The sequence below is a fragment of the Cyprinus carpio genome, chromosome B11, assembly GCF_018340385.1.
Source record: "Cyprinus carpio isolate SPL01 chromosome B11, ASM1834038v1, whole genome shotgun sequence".
NCBI lineage: Eukaryota > Metazoa > Chordata > Actinopteri > Cypriniformes > Cyprinidae > Cyprinus > Cyprinus carpio.
This window is the reverse complement of record NC_056607.1, coordinates 24,388,398-24,398,397: the sequence shown is the minus strand read 5'-3', so window position 1 is coordinate 24,398,397 and position 10,000 is coordinate 24,388,398. Positions and strand designations below refer to the sequence as shown.

The following is a 10,000-nucleotide window of genomic DNA, read 5'->3' as shown; positions in this document are numbered from 1 at the left end:
TAAAACAGCATAAAGAAAAGAACACAAATCGTACAAAACAGACTAGTTTTGCGTAGGATTTACTTGTCTCAGAAATTGCTTCAAAAATAATTTCGCTCAAAAACGTACAAAATAATTACAAAGTGGCAAGTAACATCAAATTAAATGAGAATTGTGGAGAAAGACTGAAATAGTATTTGAAATATCTGTTTTATTTATAACTTTGAAAAATGTTTTTATTCCATGATTATTCATGCAAGGCATTTATTTGATCACTGAATTTCCTAAAGTTTTTGAATTTCCAAAAACCACGACACACACACACACACACACACACACACACCAAACACACACGTGCTGCACTCGTTAAAAACTCATTAACCAGCTCAGGCCGTCACTGAAGAGACAGACAGAGAGAGACAGTCTGTCTGCGTCTGCTGCGGGTTTTAATTAGATACGTCAGAACAGTAATTTAGTCACAATAACTGATGCTCAGAAATGAAACTGTCTGAGGAGTCAGAGGGCAAAGGTCACGGCACAGGATATTAACATGCTTCCCAGAAGACAAAACATAAACAATTTACACTGATCATTCTGATCAAAACATTGTTCTGGACAGTGTTATTATAGCATCACTGAGATACGATTAAGTACTATTTTTGGTAATATTTGGAATTAGATTTCATTAAATTTAGATTTAATGAAATATTTTCTATATGCATAAAGTTTTAGTAATTTTTATTACTTCTTTGTTTTTTTAAATGTATATATAGGTTTTATTCAAAGTTTTAGATTATTTAGTTTGAGTTTTTAAGTACTAGTACTTCAACTTATTTCTAAAAATATATATTATGAATAATAAAATATATTAAAATTATAATACATTTTATATATATTTATTAAATGAATGTTTATTTTATTTCAAGTGTTTAAAATGTTTTTTTTTTTTTTTAATGGTTTTAGTTAATGATAACAAACAAAAAATAATAATAATAACTGATTCAGGGCAGTATGAAATAAAACTACAACATACAACAGTCCTTATTACTTTCCAGTATTTATTTATTTTTAGCATTATTATTAATATACTATTAATATACTATGTGTGTTGTACGTTCTCACCTCTCGCTCTTCAGCTGCGCGAATCTCTTCCGAATGTCGTCAACGGTGACTTCAAAAAACTCATCAGGAAGTTCTGCGTCGTCATGGCGACAGGCTCCGGAGTCCAGATGGAAGACCAGGGGCTCCCTGTCAACTGGCTGCACACACACACGATTCACTGATTCATCATGATTCACTAATTCATCACAAATTACTGATTCATCATGATTCACTGATTCATCACAAGTCAATGATTCATCATGAGTCACTGATTCATTACGAGTCACAGATTCATCATGATTCATCACAAATTACTGATTCATCATGATTCACTGACTCATCACAATTCACTGATTCATCATGAGTCAATGATTCATCACGAGTCAATGATTCATCACGAGTCTCTGATTCATCACGAGTCACTGATTCATCACAAGTCACTGATTCATCACGAGTCACTGATTCATCATGATTCACTGATTCATCACAAATTACTGATTCATCATGATTCACTGATTCATCACAAGTCAATGATTCATCATGAGTCACTGATTCATTACGAGTCACAGATTCATCATGATTCATCACAAATTACTGACTCATCATGATTCACTGACTCATCACAATTCACTGATTTATCATGATTCACTGATTCTTCACGAGTCACTGATTCATCACGAGTCACTGATTCATCACGAGTTACTGATTCATCACGAGTCACCGATTCATCATGATTCACAGACTTATCATGAGTCACTGATTCATGAGTCACTGATTCATCACGAGTCACTGATTCATCACGAGCCACTGATTTCATCACGAGTCTCTGATTCATCACGAGTCACTGATTCATCACGAGTCACTGATTCATCACAAATTACTGATTCATCACGAGTCAATGATTCATCACCAGTCAATGATTCATCAGGAGTCTCTGATTCATCACGAGTCTCTGATTCATCACGAGTCTCTGATTCATCATGATTCACTGATTCATCACGAATTACTGATTCACCATGATTCACTGATTCATCATGATTCACTGATTCATCAAGAGTCAATGATTCATCATGAGTCAATGATTCATCACGAGTCTCTGATTCATTACGAGTCACTGATTCTTCATGATTCACTGATTCATCACGATTCACTAATTCCTCACGAGTCACCGATTAATCAGATTCACTGATTCATCACGAGTCACTGATTCATCATGATCCACTGATTCATCAAGAGTCACTGATTCATCAGGATTCATCAAAAATATACTGTTTGCAATTTAAAGATTAATTACATTAATTACATTATAAATGAACTCATATAAGGTTTTGGTCATATTGCCCAGCCTTAATATAAGTTAATACATAACTAACTAACAAAAAAATCGGACGTATTGATGAAATATCATAAGAAAGAGATGGCTATATACTGATGTCTGGCTGTATGATCCAGTGAGGGACACAAGTGTGTTTTTACCTCCAGAAATTCATCTGTTTCCTCTTCATCCCTCGTCGCTTGTTTGGCACTGACTGACCGCTGAAACACACAAGAAACATCCACAAACACTTCAGTCTGAGAGACAGCAAACACCAGACGACCAGAAGAAAAAAAGTGTGTGTTGGTGTTTGTGTGACCGAATCTAAACACGGTGATTCATGATTGAATTCAGACACAACAAAAACACAGTGTCCATTTCTCAGAGAAATCAACAACAGAGCAGAACGACATGCATGAAAGACCTGCAGATGAACACAAAACACGTGAGAAGATGTGCATGAAAAAGACGTTTAGAAGTTTGGAATGATCAGGATTTTGTTTCTGAAAGGAGTGTCTTCTGCTCACCAAGGATGAATTCATTTGATCAAAGTAAAAACATTAAAAATTATGAAATATTATTCCAATACAAAACAGCGATTTGTTATGTGAATATCTGTTAAACTGTAATTTATTTCTGTGATGCGCAGCTGTATTTTCAGCATCATTACTCCAGTCTTCAGTGTCATATTAGAATGATTTCTGAAGATCATGTTGACACTGAAGACTGGAGTAATGATGCTGAAAATACAGCTGCACATCACAGAATAAATTACACTTTAACACATATTCACATAGAAAAACAGCTGTTTTAATTATAATATATTTCATAATTTTTACAGTATTTTTAAAAAAGAAAACACACCCGATGATCAGAAGAAGACACCTCTCACAAAAACATCACTTTTGTCACTGTGTGTTTTAAAACATAATTTATTCATATGACGAAAAAGACAAAATGTGTGACAGCAAATGAAGAAACAGGAAGTAAACAGACCTTGATTCCCTGGCTGGGTTTGGGTTTCTTGGCTTTCGGTGGGCTGCCGGACACACATGCTGACCATGACGTGGACATCTTCAGTCCAGCAGCTCCTCCCAGACGCTGTCCGCTTCCCGAAAATGGCACAAAGTCAGTGGGCGTGGCTGAGGGGGCGGAGCCATGGCACTGTTGGGACGTCCCAGGTCGCTCGTCATCCTCCTGTGGCATTAGTTTGGCCTGCGGAGGCTGCTCAGTTTTAGGCCACACCCCCTTCTCTCGGCTCGAGCTTGGCTCCTCCTCTTCCTGTTTGACAGGATGATGGTTCGGCGGGGCGGCAACCTCAGTGGGAGGAGCTGGGGTTTCCATGGGAACGGGGGCGGGCTTCTCGGGTGGTTCTGGAGGCGGTTGTGATACGGTTGTCTTGGCAACATCATCCGTTGGCATAGCGACCGCATCCACAGATGCAGCAGGACACAAGGAGCCCGAGCCTTTCAGCACATAACTAATGAACAGAAACGCCATCGTTATCATCATCATAATCACGTGATGTCACCGCTGAGATGAACAGCTCACCGTATGATGGCACTTCCTCCAGTGAGACCCAGAGACTTCAGAGTGGTCTTCTTCAGCGCTTCCTCACCGCTGACCTACACAACCACAACAAAAATAAACTTCAAATAAACTGCCATATTATAAAAAACCCCGAAAAAAACAAGCCAATTAAAAAAAACCATGCATAGACTGAGACTAAAACACCACCCTATAATAATAAAAATACACCGGCCCATTTTTTTTTAATCCCCATAAATTATAAACAGAGTCTCAGAACAAGCCATTCCCTGAATCTGTACAATGTGATGTCACATTTCACAAGCCCCGCCCATGACTGTTAACAGACACTGCCTTTATTAAGCAGAGGGGGGGGGGGGGGGTGGGGGGGGGGGGGGGGGGTGGGGGGGGGGGGGGGGGGGGGGGGGGGGGGGGGGGGGGGGGGGGGGGGGGGGGGGGGGGGGGCCCAAAAATAAGTAGCACAGGTATATTTGTAGGCAATAGACAACAATACATTGTATTGGTCAAAATTATCAATTTTTTTTTCTTTTTATGACAAAAATCATTAGGATATTAAGTAAAGATCATGTTCCATGAAGATATTTAGTAAATTTCCTACCGTAAATATATCAAAACTTAATTTTTGATTAGTAATATGCCTTTTAAGAACTTCACTTGGACAGCTTTAAAGATGATTTTCTCAATATTCATAATATTGTTTCAACACTCACATAAACTTATGAGACTCAAAGATTAACTCTGAATCTAAAATTCCTTCTGAAGAAGATAGAAGAGTCCCTGTGGGAACGGCCAATACGTCAGTAAATGAAGTCATTCTGATCTGACGCTGGTCTCACCTCGTCTCTCATGTAAACACACACTGGCGTGGCTCCAGATGCGTCCAGATCCGACGTCCTGTGAGGAGGAAACACATCACAGTATCTGTCAGGACAGAACAAACAAACACACGGGCCGGACTCTGAACATAAACACGTGTGTCAGATATACTAAATATACTCTGAGCTCCAGGACTGAGACCAGCAGGTTCTTTCGGACAGTTTTTCTCTACGTTTTTGGGAAAACGGCTGTGGATTTCTATGGGAATAAAACACGGAATCCCACTGTATTTGTGCGAGCAGGGGGCGTGGCCAATTAGAAAGGGGGAGGGGTCTGTTGCAGCAGTGGGAGGAGCCTGTGAGAACATGAGCAGGTGTATAATCCTCATTATGCATTCATAATCTTCCTAAATTTATTCACATTCCAGGATTCCATTCGGATCCAAAAAAAAAAAATCACTATTTTACAAAGCAGTCAAAACTTTATATTTTTCAACTAAAACTAAATTTTGAATGTTACCATTTACATGCAATGCATTTACATTAATAAATGCATTTACCCGTTGTTTTATAAATAAAAACTTTGAAACGTGCAATATATTTTTCTCTCTAAATATTAATAAATTGTATTTGAATACATCATTGCATGAAATTTATAAGAATATATAGTAGAATTATTAGTATTAACTCAATTGAGCCACAAGAGTGTGATGACACATTTCAATGTTCATCAGCATCATAAATCCTCGAAAGTTTTTAATATTTCGATTTTTCCCAAAATGTTTGTTTTTTTGTTTTCGGTTTAAGAGATGAACTCGACAACGTATCATCTCCGCAGGATGCGCCTATATGCATGTTTCATACATAATCTGAGTATATTAGTCTTACATTTTAATTGGTTTATTTGAAAGTAGACATTTCACTCTCTATAGATATATTTTTAATGTCTGCAAGGCAAAGATATACAAATAGTCACACACAAGAACACAAAAAAGACACAGAAGGAAAAAACGTCATTCATGCTTTCATTACATTAACAAAAAAAATCGATGTTACTGTGAGTGCACACAAATAAACGTAGTCTTAAAATTAAAATTTTGATTGACCAAGTCTCTTCTGGTCAACTATTAGGGGGCAGCCATATAAATCAATTAAATTAACTTTAATATCATACTTACATTAAAAAAAAAAAAAACTAATAATTTCACACTCCAAAATTTTCTGCACTGCAAGTTTTTTTGACACTAATATAACTTCAAAGATTATTGTGCAGAAAGTGTTTCGACACCTAATAGAACTCTATACATACGAAACTTTTTTTTTTAAATGGCTAGACCTCTGAAAAAATAATTGTAAGAAACTAACTGATGTGTATTTTAAGCGTCTTAAAGCTTTTGCAAAGTTTCATTCGCTTGCTAAAAACTATGCATTTTTTAGAAATGTTTATTTATCTACTGTCAGAACGCATTATGAGGGTTAAAGCGCTTGGCAGCAGCGCTGAGCGCTCGTAAAACGGCCCGCGAGCCTCACAGTTCACACGATCTGGCTGCATTTAAAAACCACAGCAGGGAACTGGATTCAGCTGGAGAGGAATGTGTTTTACTTCAATCAATAGAGTCAGAAAGAACACACACATTTCACATATAAACAACATACTCAGAAATGAATCAGCTGCAGCTTTCTCTCACAGAACACACACCTGGTTTGAGGAAAGTGTGTCAGTAGATCCCATAACGTCTGTCCACTCGAGAACGAGCCTTGAAGACGAGAGCCGTCCTCCATCTGCAGCGCGATCCGCACCTGAACCAAAACACAAACACCAGAGAGCAATTATTATAAAAACTGTTATTAAGACAAACTAGCATTCAAAATGTTTTAAAAAGTCTCTTCTGCTCAACAAGGCTGCATTTATTTGATCAAAAAACACAGTAAAAATTTTAAAATATTATTAGAATGTAAAACAGCTGTTTTCTATGTGAATCTCTGTTAAACTGTAATTTATTTCTGTGATGCCGCAGCTGTAATTTCAGCATCATTACTCCAGTCTTACAGTGTCCCATTGATCTTTCAGAATCATTCTATTGATGATGCATTTGCTGCTCAAGAAACATTTCTGATTATTTATCCAATGTTGAACACAAATTTTGTGCTGCACAATATTATTTGTGGCAACCGTGATGCATTTGATTTTTCAGGATTCACAGATGAATAGAAAGTTCAGAAGATCAGCATTTATTTGAAATATAATTTTTTTATAACTTTATAAATGTCTTTACTGTCATTCTTGATCAATTTAATGCATCCCTGGTGAATTAAAATATTATTTTATGTATGTATTTATTTATTTATTTATTTATCTTAAATCATACTGACCACAAACTTTTGAATGTTGGTATATATATATATATATATTTAGTTAGAAATCTAAATTTTTTTTTTTTGAGAAAATATATATTTAACTAAAATAAAAGCAGGAGAAGAATTAATTAAAAAAATGAATATAACTAAAAAAATTAAAATAAATAAACTGAAGCAAAATCTAAACAGAATTAAAGATAAAATTACTTCAGTTTAGGAAGAAAGTACTCTGATGTCAACAACCAAGTAGAATACTTATATAATATTATAGTTTTTTATTAACTTTGTTTAAAAAAATTATTAACTTTAATTGGCCTTTTTATTTTCAGTTTTCATTTTACCAAAAAACTGCAAGTCAAAAAAATGTTTTTAAGCTAATTCAATTCATGTATTCAGCACCACATAAAAAACTCTTTTGTAGTTTTGATGACTGACTCTTCTTCTTCAAGATTCTTCAAAATTCTGCTTAAAACACATCTCCTTCCACTCTGTATTTGACCCTCTACCTCAGAGCACACTCTATTCTAATTCTATTGCTTAAAAAACCTTGCCCCCTTTTCACTATCCTTCACTCTATTCATTTACTAACTGCTTGTTTTATTTTTTTAAAAAAATATTAAAACTAGCTTCTCTATTCTTTTTGTATTATCTATTTGTTTTCTTTTTATTAATTATACAATTAACATAAAAAGCAACTAACACTATCCTTCTCTATTCTATCTGTTTTCTTTTTATTCATTAAAAACTAGGCTAACTGAGATTGTTCTAGCACTTGCATGTCATTGCTCTTTTGCTGGTTTTGATTGGCTTTGGATAAAAGCGTCTGCTAAATGACTAAATGTAAATTCACAGGAACATCAGCTCCGCCGAGCCACACGCAGTTAAACACGCAACACGAGGGCTCAGATCGCATCTGCCGTTTTACAGCACTGTGTTTATAATGGCGAGAGACAGCGAGAGTAACGATCTTGCCTCTCTAAAAGCATGATGGGTAAACCGATGAAAGGGAAATGAAAATCACGCTCTCGTTTGATTGAGAGATCAAGGAGAAAGACATAAATAACAAGGACAAACACAAAAACAAGATGGGCAAACCACAAAAGGCACTTATGGGTACACCACGGTCCCTGCGGGCCGCTCTCGGCTGGCATGCTGTAGGATGTTGGATCTGTTAGAGAGTGTGTGTGTGTTTGTGTGTTCGTGTGTTGTTTGGTGTTCAGATCGAACACAACAACACAGGTCTTTATTTCGGGCCACGGGCTTCCGTCTCACATCTTCTGCTCTTGGGTTATTTCTCCTGCGTGCTCTTCAGGTTTTATCTCTTATGAAATGATTTTGGATGGAAGGAGAGTTTGGGTTATTATTTGGATTGTTATTTACCGCCGCAGTTGTGAGATCTTGGACACCACCATCAGACCCCAGTCCACACCACAACAACACCACAACACACCCTAAACCCCATACCACCCACACCCACCACCACCCCCACCCCACACAACCACCACCACACCCACCCTCCCCACACCCCACCCCCCCATGTTTGCACCACCCACACACCAACCACCCCACCACACCCATTTCCCACCACACACTCACCAACCCACCACACCACCACCCCCCCCCCCACCACAACCAGAAAGCACAACCCACACACCCCCACCACCACACCCACCCACCCCCACACACACAACCCCACCCCCACACCACACACACACACCAACCCTCCTCCAACCAACCACACACCCACGACCACCACCACCACCACACCCCCCCAACCACCCACCACACCACACATCCCCAACACCCCCCACCCAAGCACCCACCAACACACCCCACCCCCAACACACAACAACACCAAGATACCCCACCCAACCCACCCTGTGCATACTTAAAAAAGTAAAACAAAATATACATATATGTGCTATTTTTGTGCATACTTAAAAAAGTAAAACAAAAATGAACTAATTAGAATTTTTCCAGACTCCACAAACAACAATAAGAGAAAGCCCCATAAAAATTAATGGAAAGTGTGAAAATATAAAAGAACACACCACAACCACACACCACCCAAAAACATAAAAGCCAATTCCCACAAACACCCGAATATAAACGCTAATTCCCTGCTTCACATAAAAATATAACAAATCATACACACGATAATGTATATATACTATTTTGCTTCAGTTGTACATACGAAAAAAGTAAACCTGCACTAAAAAACATTTTGCCAATATTTTTTAAGAAGCAAAAACACAAAAAAGAAAAAACCTTTTAAAAAAAGCTAATTAAAAATAATGAAACCCCCTAAACAGTTTACCCACACAGTATCAACATTTTCAGAATTTTTTAACAAAAAAAATGATCAAATCACAACTGAAATAAAAATAAAATTTTTCAGAATTTTTTAACCAAAAACATGATGCAAGCACATAAAAATACAAAAATTTTAATTCAACATCATAAAGTTTTAGATTTATGATTAATGATCATATTTCTTATTTTTATTTAGTTTAACCTAAAGTATTAAAATAACTGAAACTAATAACCTAAAACGTATATATACACATGCATAACAAAATCTAATAAAAATGTTTGAAAAACAAAATTACTGAATCTATAACTAAAATTAAAGCGAAGACACAAAATATAAACAAAAACCATAATAGTATATCAATGATGTATTACACAAACGTCTGTTCTGACAAAAGCATAGAGCATTTTACAACCCTGTCACAAAAAAACAATTTTTTTATAATAACTAAACAACATAAAAAATACACCATTTTTTCCATTTTTTAAAGCTGCTTTTTAGCTGAAATTAAGCTGTTTTTTTTATAATGATTTCAACTGAATCTGAATCAAAATTAACTAAATTGATCTGAAT

The 10,000-nt window shown here is 36.5% G+C and overlaps 1 protein-coding gene across 1 annotated transcript in view; it reads right to left on the bottom strand.

Moving 5' to 3' along the window:
• aspscr1 (ASPSCR1 tether for SLC2A4, UBX domain containing) overlaps nucleotides 1–10,000 on the bottom strand; it is a 23,096-nt gene that overhangs the window by 11,873 nt on the left and 1,223 nt on the right. Inside the window, exons 2-7 of the mRNA XM_042733473.1 lie at nucleotides 6,458–6,558; nucleotides 4,780–4,837; nucleotides 3,947–4,020; nucleotides 3,392–3,875; nucleotides 2,557–2,616; nucleotides 1,102–1,238 (exon numbers count right to left, since the gene is read on the bottom strand). Of these exons, the coding sequence (XP_042589407.1) occupies nucleotides 1,102–1,238; nucleotides 2,557–2,616; nucleotides 3,392–3,875; nucleotides 3,947–4,020; nucleotides 4,780–4,837; nucleotides 6,458–6,540 (896 nt within the window). The 5' untranslated portion in view covers nucleotides 6,541–6,558. The remainder of the gene's footprint in view (nucleotides 1–1,101; nucleotides 1,239–2,556; nucleotides 2,617–3,391; nucleotides 3,876–3,946; nucleotides 4,021–4,779; nucleotides 4,838–6,457; nucleotides 6,559–10,000) is intronic.